Raw genomic sequence first — 15111 nt, 5'->3', positions numbered from 1 at the left:
ACGCCCCTGGTCAGCTCCCGTCCATTAGGCCCTGCTATCAAGGGGCTAGGGCACAGAGGTTCCGAGCAACTCACCCCGGAGACTCCGTTGATACTGCCCCAGAATCTCCTCCAGGGCAGAGTTCTCCGGGGACTTCGCCATGAACACACTCGGGGCCCAGAGATGGGAGTTGCGTGGGGAAGTGTCCAGTGTTCTCCCCTCGGAGTGCAAGACGCCTCAGCCCCCGGAAAGGGCCCACCGACTTCCTGCTGCTGCTGTCACTGGGGAGCACAGAACCCCGTACTGAGCTCTCCAGCCTCTTCCCACCCACGGGCCCTCGTGGTGGACGTCGGAAGTTGTAGTCCACAGTGTCCGGGCTTACAGTGTCGAAGCTCCTAAGAGCACTCCTAATGAAACTACAATTCCCAGAGGGCAACGCGCTCCAAGCTCAAGCTTTGGCGGTTTGGCGGCAAGTTCCGGTTGCCAAGAGACTCCTTGGAGGCTCCGCCCATTTCTGTAGCCCAGCCAGGCTTAGTCCTGCCTTCAACCCATCCTGCTGTCTGGACCACCTAACTGACAGAAAGGGCTCACTGAAAGCCTTTACTCTTCTAAATTCGCTTATATGCTGTTGATCCTTGAGCCTTCTCAAGAACGCAAATAACAAGCTCAACACCCTTCAGCCGCAACATCTGCCAACACCGCGAAATAAATTCTCAAGAAAAAGAAGCTCTGAATCTCCCAAACACCGTAGATCGTGAAGGCGGCTGACACTACCAATCTTAGCACGCCCAGCGACCCGACCACAGCTTGGAGTTGGCGCACTGCCGGCTGGGAACTGTAGTCCTTGCCGGTTGCGGTCCCAGCTAAAGCCCGGGTCCTCTTCATTGTTGAAGCTGGTCTTTGGTATACGCCTGCGTAGTCGGCAGCTGGAGAGGCCTGTGGGTGAGACCCCCCCCCCCCCCGCACAACCCCTTTTCATTGTCTGTGCTTGGCGCTTGCGCAGTAGGAGTTCGCTGGGACTGGGCCGGACCAGGGGTAGGGCTGGGCTCCTCGCCCTCTCCCCGGGCGCCTGCGCACTGGGCGGCCGCTCCTTGCCGTTACCGCTATGTGCGGAGCGTGTGCGGAATAACGTTATTGCCCAGCGGCGCCGAGGGGCCGAGAGCTCGACCGCGGCGGCGGCGACGACGACAGGGTGGGGGAGGACGCTTGCGAGAGACTCACGGGACGCGGTGCGCCCCGCCCCCCCGTCCGGTCCCTCTCAGCAGTGAGGGGTAAGTGATGCGCTCCGATGCCGTCGCCTCCGCTTTTCCACATCCTTCTTTTCGGGTTTGCAGCGGGGGCTCGGGCGCGGCCCGCGGCGGGAGGGGTTGAGGGCCGGTGGCGAGGGGCGCTTCCCTGAGGCTTCGCGTGCCGCCCCCGCCCCGGACCTGGGACTCGGCGGGGGCACCCCTCCCCCCCACCGCCCCCCAACCCTGCGTCCCCGGGCCCTGCGTCCCGGCTTCCCCTGCAAGTGTCCACGTATTGAGTCGTCTCTGGCTCTCCTGGCTTTGTGCAGCCCCCTCCGCCCCAGCAGTTTGCAGGGGTGCGGGCGGAGCAGCGGAGGGAATGGCTACGCTGCTGCTGGAGAAGGGGTTTTCCCGATCGGAGCAGCTCCCAATGTCGTTTCTTTTTGTGTGGTTGGTTTCGGTTTGGGGTGGTCCGGCGAGGAGCCTTTCGGACGCGGTGGGAGGGCGTGGAAGACGTGGTGTCACGCACCCGCCAGTCGACAGCACCCGCTCAGGCTGTGGCTCTGTAGTAACCCGGGGGAGGAGAGAGTAGCTTCCTGTCGACTTCATTGTCCTGAAATTCAAATGTGGGCTTTGGTATGGGTCCCTTCATTTTATGTAAGGAAAAGAAAAATTAGCAGCTGCCTAACAAGGGGCGGGAAGATGTGGGATTTGTACCCTAAGTCATAGTATCTGTTTTTTTAGTGTTTAGCAGAGTTTTACTTGGAGAATGTAAGCTCCTGGAAGACAAGGACAGTACCTGTCCAAGCATTGCCAAGGTGATCCATATAAAATTACTAGCTCACGATGAAGAATGGACCAGGAAGGGCCTGACGACGAAGCTGTTTGTGTAGCAGGAAAATGAACCAGCAGAATGTTTTTTCATAGGGTGGGTAACGCATTCACGTGCCTAAGGGAATAGGTTAGGATACATCTTTCCGTTTTGTTTTTTAAGCATTCAAAATCAAACATAGGCCTGGTACATTTCTGTTTCTGAATTTTTTATTCATATTTTTATTCTCTTAATGAAAATTCATCCAGTTGGGAGAAATGTGGTGAAGCAGATAACGTACTTGATTGAAAATGCATCTTTTAAAATGATTTGATTATTAAGCTTACAACCGTTTGCTGGCATTAAAACAAGCAAAAGAGAGATTGAAGCCGGATGGGGAGGAGCAGGTGGAGGAATGATGTGAGAGGAGAAAGTGACATTATGAATACGGTATCCAGATCTTCTCTGATATAACCCTAGCTGGGTATGCCGCAATGATTTAGGAATTCAGCTCTGGAAATATTACATTGCAAGTTACAAACCATTTTGTATTTTTCTGCCATTGTTTTTTAAAAAGTAAAACCAGTGCTGCTTTTACTTTTTCCTAACTTTGCAAATATTGTAGAATTTTGGTGTTTTAAAACTGAAGAGTCTAAATGCATTTGACAGAGAAAGAGGAAGACATTAAAACTTGGAAAGTTAACTGACTTGGCTGTCCAAGCCAAACTGCTAATGAAAGGCAGAGTCCAATAAAACCAAGGTCTCTTCTGCAATGTGCTCTTTTCAGCTGTGTCCCCTAGTCCCCCTACCCTGTGAAAATTTATGGAAAGCTTCTCTGCATGCTCTTTGAGTTGTCTGTGACAATCAAGTTCATTGATACGTCATAGTTGTATTAGTCTAGTCTTTTTCTTTTGATGTGAAAGTAATAATTCTAATGAAGTGGAACTATAGTTTTATAAATTAACTTACTGATATAGGAAGAGATGTCTTAACATAGGCTTTTCATAAAAATGGAAACTGTTGGAATTTTTTCCCTACTTATCAGTCACCATATTTTAATAATATTTTCTGCTATTCGGTAGTATTTTATAATATGATCAACTCTATAAACTCTGAAAAATGAAATTGCTACATAACAAGAACCCATGAAGTTCAGTTTTCTTCAATTAATGAATTTTATTATTTTCAACTTAAAAAAGCTTACTTTTTGAGGAAAAAATTCATGTTTAACCTTTTTATTAAAATTGAATTTGTGCTCTTTTATTAAGTTGATTTTGCCATAAAGTGCTTTTTTGTTTTCTTGTACTTTTTATCCCTTAATTCCACATTGTATTTTAATCGACTTTTTTTAATAGATCTTTATTGGAGTATAATTGCTTCACAATACTGTGTTAGTTTCTGTTGTACAACAAAGTGAATCAGCCATATGCATACATACATCCCCATATCCCCTCCCTCTTGAGCCTCATTCCCACCCTCCCTATCCCACCTCTGTAGGTCATTGCAAAGCACCAAGCTGATCTCCCTGCGCTATGCTGCTGCTTCCCACCGGCTAACTATTTTACATTCAGTAGTGTATATATGTCGATGCTACTCTCACTTTGCCCCAGCTTTGCCCTCTTGCCCCCACTCCCCCGTGTCCTCAAGTTCATTTTCTATGTCTGCATCTTCATTCCTGCCCTGCCACTAGGTTCATCAGTACCATTTTTTTTTTTTTTTTTTTTTAGATTCCGTATATATGTGTTAGCATATGGTATTTGTTTTTCTCTTTCTGACTTACTTCACTCTGTATGACAGACTCTAGGTCCGTCCACCTCACTACAAATAACTCAATTTCATTTCTTTTTATGGCAGAGTAATATTACAATGTATATATGTGCCACATCTTCTATATCCATTCATCTGTCGATGGGCATTTAGGTTGGTCCCACATCCTGGCTGTTGTACATAGTGCTGCAGTGAACAGTGTGGTACATGTCTCTTTTTTGTTTGTTTTTAAAATTTATTTATTTTATTTTATTTTTGGCTGTGTTGGGTCTTCATTTCTGTGCGAGGGCTTTCTCTAGTTGCTGCGAGTGGGGGCCACTCTTCATCGCGGTGCGCGGGCCTCTCACTGTCGCGGAGCACATGCTGCAGACACGCAGGCTCAGTAGTTGTGGCTCACGGGCCCAGTTGCTCCATGGCATGTGGGATCTTCCCAGACCAGGGCTCGAACCCGTGTCCCCTGCATTGGCAGGCAGATTCTCAATCACTGCACCACCAGGGAAGCCCACATGTCTCTTTTTGAATTATGGTTTTCTCGGCGTGTATGCCCAGTAATGGGATTGCTGGGTCATATGGTAGTTCTATTTTTAGTTTTGTTTTTTTCTTTTTGCTGTACGCGGGCCTCTCACTGTCGTGGCCTCTCCCATTGCGGAACACAGGCTCCGGACGCGCAGGCTCAGCGGCCATGGCTCACGGGCCTACCCGCTCCACAGCATGTGGGATCCTCCTGGACCGGGGCACGAACCCGTGTCCCCTGCATCGGCAGGCGGACTCTCAACCACTGCGCCACCAGGGAAGCCCTTTAGTTGTATTTTAATAGACTTTAAAAAAAAGAATTAGTATATTTCTTAAATTTCAATTTACTTAAAAAATAATCTGTAATTCACCATGTGGAATTATATTAAATCAAACTTGAAATGTATTTTACTGTTAAATTTCATGGTGTGCTAAAATTACTTTGTATGGAAGTAAATAACCATCTACATGTTTTCCAACTTTAAAAAAATTATCATGCGTTATGTCTATTAATGTAAATATCAAGGTGCTTTTAAAAATTCTATGCTTAGGGATTTATTTGTTATAAGTATCAGTTTGTTGTTTCATTTTATCACTTAAAAAACCAAAAAAAACTAGTTTTATTGGGCTTCCCTGGTGACACAGTGGTTGAGAGTCCGCCTGCCGATGCAGGGGACACAGATTCGTGCCCTGGTCCAGGAGGATCCCACATGCCGCGGAGCGGTTGGGCCCATGAGCCATGGCCGCTGAGCCTGTGCATCCGGAGCGTGTGCTCCGCAATGGGAGAGGCCACAACAGTGAGAGGCCTGCGTACTGCAAAAAACAAACAAACAAACAAAACTAGTTTTATTGTTGCATCTGATATCATTCATCTAGTACTGAATACTGTATCTGTTTGAACTTGTCAACATGTTTTTTATTCAACAAAATTCTGTAGTGATTTGTTTTTTCTTTATCATGAACATTGGGGGGTTAAGCAGTACACTGTTATAATAGATATCTAACAGCATGATATTAAATTGCCAACTAAAATATCTGTATAGTTGTCAATTATTTTGCAAGTATAAGAAAAAAAGGAATTACATACCATACGAAAAATTCTGGTGGGTAGATAATATTGGCTGGAGCATTAAGTGTTGATATGTTTCAGTAAGAAATGGGTTTCATCTAATGGGGAGAAACCTCGGACTATTTTTATTTCATAAACTTTTGTTAATAACCAAGATTTCTAATAGCTACCCTTGGTGAAATGGGTCTTTATTTACTCAGATATTTCTTGAGGGAAGTGCTCACCAATGAGGTAGCCAGTGTGGGCTATCTAAAAGAGTAAGAAAACATCTGTCTGGTAGTAGGCTTGATTAAACTGGATATATAGTCCAGTTTAGTTGAAATGATTATGCAACAGTATAATTTTTTTGCCAAAACGAATGACATAGTTGACATGTACTAAAAGTAAACCCCACTTTTGTGTCAAAGGTAGAAAGGAAATCAACAAAAGCAAGGTTATAAAAATTTCTTTCATCCAGTAGAGATTATGTGAAGCATAGAAGTGGAAATGAATCCTAAGTGTGCATTGCTTAGGTTTGAAAAGCAAAGAACGAGACAGCAGAGAGTAAGTCCTTATTTAAGTATATAAATGGCTAATAAATAATAGAAAATATTATCCTTTGGAACATAATATTTACTGAATAAGTGAGTAATATCTACTGTGTATTAAGCACTTACTAAGTGCCAGACATTGTGTGTGTCTATGCGTAATTCATGCAGCAGTTGTGTAAGTAAGGTATTATTTTACACTTAAAGTTGAGAATACTTGAGGTCCAGAGTTAGTGAATAATTTTGTCTCTCTGTCACACATTATTAAGTGGTAAAGCCTATAACTGAACCTTTGTCTTTTTGACTAAAGCCAAAATTCTTTCCACTCATATTTTTCAGTAAGTTATAAAAGGCAACATTTATTCCCTTATAATTCACAAAAGTTTAGAATTAGAGGAGACTTTAGAAATCATCTCAAACAATGTGCTGCTTACTACTAATATCCCTGAGATCTTATTGAGTCCAGCTTTTCCATGAGAAACACTTGCATGAAAAAATGGGCGTAGGATGGTAATTTCGCTTTTGAAAAATGTAATAGAAAGATTTTACTAAACTGAGCTAGTATCTGCTTTACTGTGTAACTTCTTCCATTGGTTGCAGTTCTATCTTTAAGAGTAAGATACAGTAAGGTTTTTCTCAATATATTGGGTCTCTGTTAAGTTCTCCCTCTTCTAAATTAAATACTACAACCCCTACAACTTCATGTGATACAGTTTCCTTTACCTTCCTCATATCTGTCACTAGATACAATCAGTTTTGTCAGTGCTATTCTTTTTTGTTGTGATTCTGTTTCCAGCTTTAGTTCTGCAGTTGTGGTCTGAATGCAGTGTAGTGAAATTACCCCTTTTCTTAATTCAAGCCATACACTTGTGTTTACGGTCTAAAATTTCATTAACTCTAACAACAGTAATGTCTTGCCGGTTCTAAGCAAAAAAAAAGAGAGAAAAATGTTATGTGGCTTTTCAAGTTATATTTATCCAATTCAAGGGATTATTTTTTTTTTTACATTCTGTATTTCTACTTTTCTAATGTTAAAATAACCTTTTTTTATGAAATGATAGTGTTAGTAGGTGGTAAGTTTCTTTAGATATTTGTCTTCGGGTTTTGTTTTCGTGTTTTTACATAAGCAATAAAAAGTTAGTCTTTTGGGACTTCCCTGGTGGCGCAGTGGTTGAGAGTCTGCCTTCCGACACGGGGGGGCGTGGGTTCGTGCCCTGGTCCGGGAGGATCCCACGTGCCACGGAGCCGCTGGGCCAGTGAGCCGTGGCCGCTGGGCCTGTGCGTCCGGAGCCTGTGCTCCGCAACGGGAGAGGCCACCTTTGTTGTTTCCTATTTTGTTTTTTGAAAAATTTGTCTGGAAATCACTGATGTAGGCAACATAAACCCGCATCTTTTGTATGTTAAGATCTTTCCCATTCTGTATATACATGTAGATGATGTTTTTTAAGCAATATGTACCTTTAACCCTTTTAAATATCATCTACTTGAGTGTAGTTAAAAGTTGAGATCTTTTTTAAAATTTTATTCTTTTTGGCTGCGTTGGGTCTTCGTTGCTGCGCACAGGCTTTCTCTAGTTGTGGCGAGTGGGGGTTACTCTTTGTTGTGATGCGTGGGCTTCTCATTGCGGTGGCTTCTCTTGTTGCGGAGCACGGACTCTAGAGCGCAGGCTCAGTAGTTGTGGCGCACGGGCTTAGTTGCTCCGTGGCATGTGGGATCTTCCCGGACCAGGGCTCGAGCCTGTGTCCCCTGCTTTGGCAAGCGGATTCTTAACCACTGCGCCACCAGGGAAGTCCTTGAAACCTTCTTAAATAATGATGCTGTCATCCAAGGGATTAGCTTCTCTTCCTGGCTTTTTGACATTTATAAATTTAACAAACAAGCCCTCTTATGTCTTCATCTTGTGCATGTATTGGATATAGCCAAGGACATACCATGCAAATGTATAAATAGAATAAAAGTTACATAAATTAAGTATGCTGGAGGAAAAAGGTGACAAAAAGATACCGAAAACCATTTCAATGCTTTGTTTTTAGTTAAGGAGAAAATCATTATATTCTCTAATACTAAGGGAGTTGGTTGAAGCTTACTGTCTGGTGGAGTTGTGGATAATTATATAATTATACTATATGAAGTCAAGTAAGCGTAGATGCTGTGAGTAAAAATGAATTAGAGTAAAGGGATAGAGAGTGGTGGACTGCTATTTTTTATTTATTTTTAAATAGTCATTCAAATAACACATTAAAATTGTTCAAAAAAAACAAACAATATTTTAAAAACAAACAATGTGAAAAATTCTCCCACCCATCTACCTTATCTGCTGAGTTAATAGGTAACTTTCATGTATCTTTCCAGTGAATTTGTTTTCAATTTAAGTAAATACAGTATATATTTTTAACCTACTTACCTCTTTTTACACTAAAGATAGCCTCTTTATACAAAAAAGAGACATCTAGAGAGCTACTATTTTAGTGACTGGTTAGGGAATACCACTCTTTGAGGTGTCATTTAGCAGAGACTTATGTAAGGAAGCACACCATGTAGATATCTGGTTGGAGAGTGCTCTGGTCCTGGACAGGAATGGGATGAATGAATTCAGAGAACAAAGAGGCCACTGGCTGGAGATGAGCAAGAGGAAGGAAGAATAGGAGGAAACGAGGTTCGATAGAGATTGTATTGGTTGACTTTATTTAAAATGCCTTGGGAGTTCATTGGAGTGTTTTGAGAAGGGGAGACTAACTTTTTATTGCTTATGTAAAAACACGGAAACAAAACCCGAAGACAAATATCTAAAGAAACTTACCACCTACTAACACTATCATTTCATAAAAAAAGTTTATTTTAACATTAGAAAAGTAGAAATACAGAATGTAAAAAAAATAATAATCCCTTGAATTGGATAAAAGAAAAAAATCCCTTGAATTGGACAAAAGAATTGGCTTACATTTTTAAAATATGGTTCTGGCTGTTTTGTGGATAATAGACTGGAGGGGAACAAAATGGGAACAGGGAGATGAGTTAAGAGACTATTGGAATACTTTAAACTGAGGTGTTAATGGTTTAGGTTAGAGTGATAGTGTTGGAGATAGTGAAGGTTATTAGGTTCTGGTTTTAAAAAATCAAGAGTTTTGGACATGTTAGGTTTGAAATGTCTATTAAATGTCCAAGTGGAGATAATCAAGTAGGCAGCTGAATATTCAAGTCTAGATTTCACAGGAGAGGTTGGGACTGAATATATTTAAATTTTAAGCATCACCAGTAGACCATATTTAAAACTCTAGGACTGGAAGACATCACTTAGGTTGAGAGTTTGAGAGTAATTAGATTAAGAGGTCGAAGAAAGAATTGTACGTGATACTCTCCAATAGTGAAAGCTTAGCAAGAGAGAAGGAGCCATCAAGGATTGAAAAGAGGTGGCCGGTGAGGTAATGAGTGTGGTGTCCCAGAAGACAAGGAAAGGAAGTGTGTTTAGGGACTTCCCTGGCAGTCCAGTGGTCAGGACTCTGCGCTTCCACTGCATGGGGCACAGGTTTGATCCCTGGTTGGGGAACTGAGATCCCACAAGCTGCGAGGTATGGCCAAAATAAAATAAAATAAAGTAAAATTTTTTTAAAAAAGTATGTTTAGAGATAAGGAGTGATCAGTCAACTATACCACCTTTAATCACTTAAACATTTCTTAAGAAATCAGGTTATATCCTTTTTCCTTGTTAACTATCTCTGAAAACGTTATTATCAGACCTGTCTTTATTCCTTTATTCTCATTTATCAGTGAAGATGTTCTCTTTTTTTTTGGCTGCGCCATGCGGCTTGCAGGATCTTAGTTCCCCAACCATGGATTGAACCCGGGCCACTGCAGTGCAAGTGCCGAGTCCTAACCACTGGACTGTTAGGGAATTCCCACGATGTTCATTATTATTCTCCCCCAGAAACTACTAAGTCTAAAGCCGTGAACAAAGTTTTACTCACAAATATATTGCTGCTGTTTCTTAGGTCGATGGATGTGGCTGCTTTGCTACTGAGATTTGTACAGGGGAGATGGTTGCTGTTCACTGAGAAGAATTTGCTCTCAGGAATTGCTTCAGAGGCATTAATTGTGTGATCTTGGGCATGTCACATCATTTCAGAAGTTCAGTTTCTTCATCTGTAAAATAAAGCTGGCAGTAGTCCAACTACCTCAGAGGTTTATTTTGTAAAACAAATGAGATAGATATAAAAGACATGAAAGGTATAATTGCACGTAGGGATCCCCTTCCCAGTGCCCCAAGTGTGGTACCACTTGATAGTGTTAGATATGAAGAAATGTTTTGGTTTGGGTGATGAATAGAAGTATGTTTTCATTCTGACTCTGTAGGAATAGTTTTTTACTTCTTGTGCATTCTGTCCCCATATGCAGTTTTGTACATCATTTTACAATACTCTTGGGGTTGGAGGAAAGGACATGAGGCCAGAAAGAGGCTTTGAAATAATAACTTTCTCCATTCGTAAGCACATCTTTCAATTCTAAGCATAGTGTCTAAATGAGAATGAAGTCAGAAAAAAGTAAGCAGCCTAGCTTACTTTTTTTCCAGGCCAACAAAGAGCATTTTCCTATTTTAACTAGCTTTTTACTGGATAAGAATTTCTCAGATTCAAAGCTTAAGGGTTGATTAGGGGTCTTGAACTCCGGTCAGTGAGCTAGAAACTGATTTCACGAAACAGAGGATAGGGGAAATGAATGTCCTTGATGATGGAGAAGTAAGTATAAAATCTTTATTTTGGTGAAAAAGGAACATTGCAAATAGAGGACTTCCTGTGGTAAGCTTTTTTAGGCAATAGGACTATAATTTCAAACTATCTAGAAAATACCATTAAGTCAGGAAGAACACATTCTTACAATCCTACTAGCTAGTGACACCACTGTTACATATTCTTGTCTATTTTGGTTTAATCTGATAACATTTTATCATGAGATTAAACTTTCATTTTACGAAGCTTATGATTTACTTGCAATTTATGGAAATTAAGGATGTTTTTAAAAATTGTAAACAACCCTATAGTGGACATTTCCAACTGAATTTCTGTGCAAATCAGTATTTTTCTTTCCCACTATTTCAAGAAATGAATTGTGTCAAAGAACATGTAGAGTTCTAAAACCTTTTCTGATTTTCTAACGTACTGATAATACTCCATCCGCCCCCGCCCCACCTCAGTCTGTTGCCAAAGTACACCTCCCTCATTGGGGTATGAAATTGTGTTTCTTCAACGCTTTACCACTGCTGGGTATTACATATCTTTTTAAAATTTTTGCCCAGTTGATAAACTAAAAACCTTATTTAGATTTCTCTTATCAGTAATACATCTGAAAGGCTTTTTAAAAATGCTTATTGATTATTTTTATTTCTAAAATAAAAGGCTCTTATTTTTAGTGAATAGCTCATCATATTCACTTGTAACTACTTCTTTTTCCAAGATTACCATTTGCCTTTTAAGTTTATGTTATTTTTACCCAGCAAAAATCTTTAACTTGTATATAGGCTAATTTCTTTTTTCCTTTTTCTTACGAAGTAATCCCGCTGCACAGCATTTTATTGAATACATACCTATATTTTTTCTTGTAGAATTTATGATTTGAATTTTTACATGCAAATATGTTAATTTATCTAAAATATATTTAGGCATATATATAGCCTTTTGTCATGTATTGCATAACGCTTCATTATCTATCACAATTTGAAATGTCTTCTTAAATATGCATAGATTTATTTCTGGATCTTTTATTCCATTTGATTGCTGCCTATTCCTGCACTGCTGTATTATTACCACGTATTATAACATAGGTTTATAGTATCTGTTTACAAATGGATACTTTTCTCCTTAGCCTATTCTGGTGTCATAGAATTTACCTAGTTATCCTTGTATGCTTTTTTTTTTCCCGATGTGTTTTAGGGTTATTTTGTTAAGCTCATTTGAAAAAATCCTTTTGGGATTTTGATTGAGATTAAACTGAGTTTATTGACTTATTTATGATCCAAAAGATGACAAAGAAACTCTCAAACAGGTATTTAAGGCCTTAGTTTTTAATAGTGTTTTCAGGTCTATTCAAGTTTCTACCTGTTTTTGAGTCACTTATGTCATTTTTATCTGCCTGGAAGTTTATTCACTTGAGATTTTCAAATTTAGAAGCCTAAAATTGTAGATATAATTATTCTGTAAATTGAAAAGATCATGTCTGTGGTTACACCTTTTTTTCTGGCCGCACCATGAAGCATGCAGGGTCTTAGTTCCCCGATCAGGGACCAGGGATTGAACCCTCACCCACTGCAGTGGAAGTGTGGAGTGTTAACCATTGGACCACCAGGGAAGTCCCGGTTACATCCTTTTACAAAGTTAAATATTTGTGAGGAATGAAGAAAAAAGTCTGCCAGGGGTTTTAGTACTTTTTTTTTTTAAGAATGAGCTTTTGATTTGTCATTTTTGTCTTTATGTTTTTACTTTATTATTTTTAAAAATCTTTAATATTTATCTCTACTAGTTGTCGAATAGTAAGTTTATTTTTATTTTTCAGTTCAGTGGAAAACACTTAAGGCTGTAAATTTTTTTATCAGTACACCTTTGGGTATCTTCCTTAGATTTTACATATATTGGTCTCAGAGTTTTTACTTTTTAAACTATTTCTTTTCACCAGAGTTAATTCGTGAGGTAAGTTTTTGTTTTTAAATACAGGGCCTGTGTGTATGTGATTTATTATTGTTCTTGTGGATTTTTTCCTAGTATTTTTTTAACATCTTTATTGGTGTATAATTGCTTTACAATGGTGTGTTAGTTTCTGCTTTATAACGAAGTGAATCAGCTATACATATACGTATATCCCCATATCTCTTTCCTAGTATTCTTAATGGAAATTCTCAAGCAGGCAGGGAAATTGAAACAGTTTCATAGTGACTACTCATATACCCACCATCTTGATTCTACCATTAATATTATGTTAGTTTTATCACATATGTGGTCATAAATCCATTGTCTATTCGTCAGTCTATGTTACATTTTGATCCATTTCCAAGTAAACTGTAGACATCTGTGTGTGTGTGTGTAAGAAAAGTGTTCTTAAATCATTTGAAATTGTTTCAGTTTTAAGTTTTCTGAATGTGCTTTTGAAATATTTTCTAACAACCACTGTCATATTAAACAAGAGTTTAAAATGAAATATACTGTTTTCTATTCCAGTAGTATTACGGAACTCAATTTTTCTGTAAATAGCTAGCTTACGAAATTGACACTGATGACACTGAGCTATTCCATTCTTGGAGGATGGGTATTCATTGTGTGTATGTTCATCTGTGTGTGTGTGCTTTTGAAGAGGAATGGTAGATAGTTTGGTTTTTGTTTTTGATTAAGCTGAAGAGCTATTGAACAAAACATACACTGTTTCTCTAATCTAGTAATTCTGCCATTTCCTTCAGTTGCAAATCCAGGAGTGAAATATTTCTTCTCAGTTCTACATCTCACTACCTTCCACTTCAACTATTCCCCTACCCTTCACTTATGTGAAAAATTCTGTGTTGGGCTGTTCACTAAAAATAAGAGCCTTTGCTTGCAGTAAGAGAGCACGGTTAGACCCTAAGAATTTAAGTGGTTCATATAACAAATTCCAAAATGTTAAAGATGTACTATATGGAATAGGAATTTAAAATTTGTAAATTGGAGAGGTGGGAGCAAATAGAGTGCAATTAAATGAAAGGTAAATAAAGTGAAATTTAGAAATTTATTTGGGGAGGGTGGCTTAGGGACAAGAGAATTGGGCTATTCAGTGTCTAGTAATTATTGTTAGTGACATTCAGAACATAATTCATCAATGGAATCTGGCACCTTTTTTGCTAATGGTATTTAGGTTAATTGCAAGTTCGTAACCCTTGCTCCCCAAAGATACGAGGTTTGTATAAGATGGATATTTCATCAAAGAATGCTATCTTGACAACCATTTCTTTCATCTGATTTTCAGGTGTCTGGTTTTGTCACTAGGATTTCTAATCTCTGACTTGTTCTTCCCTTTCTCTCTTTTTCTTGGATACAATTTGTAGTTTTTCCCTCCAGCCTCAGCATTCTAAGTCAAGACATTGTGTATTTCCTGTGCCCTAGTACTTTCTAAATTTCTTTCTCTTTAGTCTTCACAATTATAGCCCATTTCCCCCATCCCTACTCTCCCATGTTGTCAACCCAGTCAGTCCAAGCTGAAGGGGTCTTTCTTTCAGAGGAATTAGAAAATACGTGTTTTCGCGTACACGTTTCATCAGTGATTTATTTAAATAAAGGGAGGTTGCTAGAGAGAGTACCTGGGTGGTTGATACTGCCATTTATCAAGATAGACAAAGCAGGAGGGAGGCAGATTTTGTTCAGAAGATGGAATGATGGAATTTTTTTTTTCAGATTAATTTTGACAGGTGAGTGGGGACTTGGAACTGAAAATGATTTATAAGTAATTAAGGTCTGCATCTTATAAAAGAGGTTTTGACTTGAAACTTACTTAGATGCATAACTTAATGTAATAAACTGTATTTGAAGTCCAGTAGCTTCAAAGAAGTCGCAAAACGAACATGTATTGGGAAGTAACCTCCTAAAAACACAGATTTAAAGAGAAAGTAGAGACTTTCAAAGAGTTTGAGGAGTGGCCACAGAAGTCAGAGAAACCAAAGTAATGTTTCTAGAAGGTAAGAATGGTCACAGATACTGAGAGTTGATGTAATAGGAATATTAATGATCATTGGGTTTAGCAATTATGAGGACATTTTTTATCATGATTCAGTAAGGCAGTTAAGAGGAAGAGAAAGGACAAAAATTCAGTAAACCTTCAGAAGATAGGGTAAATTCAAGAATGGTTGAAAGGTAAGGAAGTGGATTAGCAAAAGCAGGCTAGTCATTAAAGCCTAGCACTAAACAGAAGGAAGGAAAGCTCTTTTAGGTGAATTATATACTGTCTGTACTTTATTTTCTTTTTCAAGGCTTTAAAAATTTTTTCATGCTTCATAATCATTTTAAAGCACATTCTTAACAGTTCTTTTGTAAAACAAGTTTTCAAAATGCAAAAACTTACATTTAAAATAGAATAAGTTCTTAAAACATATGATAATATATTAATCCCTTTATTTGAAAGTTCATTAATTTTAAGGACATAGATTCTGAAAGGGTAAGATATCCTTAGATTCTAATAGGCACTTGTATTTTTATATTCCAACTTTGCTGTGTG

The 15111-nt window shown here is 39.3% G+C and overlaps 2 protein-coding genes across 24 annotated transcripts in view; one reads left to right on the top strand and one right to left on the bottom strand.

The window, feature by feature from the left end:
* The window catches only part of SDCCAG8 (SHH signaling and ciliogenesis regulator SDCCAG8), a 265774-nt gene extending 265449 nt beyond the window's left edge, over positions 1-325 (bottom strand). For 3 of the 12 annotated variants that reach the window (XM_067729494.1, XM_067729499.1, XM_067729495.1), the window contains exon 1: positions 75-319. In XM_067729494.1, coding sequence (XP_067585595.1) covers positions 75-141 — 67 coding nt within the window. In that variant the 5' untranslated portion in view covers positions 142-319. Of the gene's footprint in view, positions 1-74 lie in introns of all 12 variants that reach the window. The other 9 variants (XR_010941422.1, XM_067729500.1, XM_067729491.1 and 6 more) reach the window with 7 other exon arrangements.
* A 164-nt stretch (positions 326-489) lies between these two features.
* Positions 490-15111, top strand: part of CEP170 (centrosomal protein 170) — a 147212-nt gene continuing 132590 nt past the window's right edge. For 5 of the 12 annotated variants that reach the window (XM_067729484.1, XM_067729488.1, XM_067729483.1 and 2 more), the window contains exon 1: positions 1040-1250. The gene's annotated coding sequence lies outside the window, so the exon portion shown is untranslated. Of the gene's footprint in view, positions 922-1038; positions 1251-1949; positions 2134-15111 lie in introns of those variants that run through there. The other 7 variants (XM_067729489.1, XM_067729485.1, XM_067729478.1 and 4 more) reach the window with 6 other exon arrangements.

The sequence above is a fragment of the Pseudorca crassidens genome, chromosome 2 (assembly GCF_039906515.1).
Source record: "Pseudorca crassidens isolate mPseCra1 chromosome 2, mPseCra1.hap1, whole genome shotgun sequence".
Classification (NCBI taxonomy): Eukaryota; Metazoa; Chordata; class Mammalia; order Artiodactyla; family Delphinidae; genus Pseudorca; species Pseudorca crassidens.
Note: the sequence above shows the minus strand (reverse complement) of the source record. Positions and strands in the feature narration are given on the sequence as shown.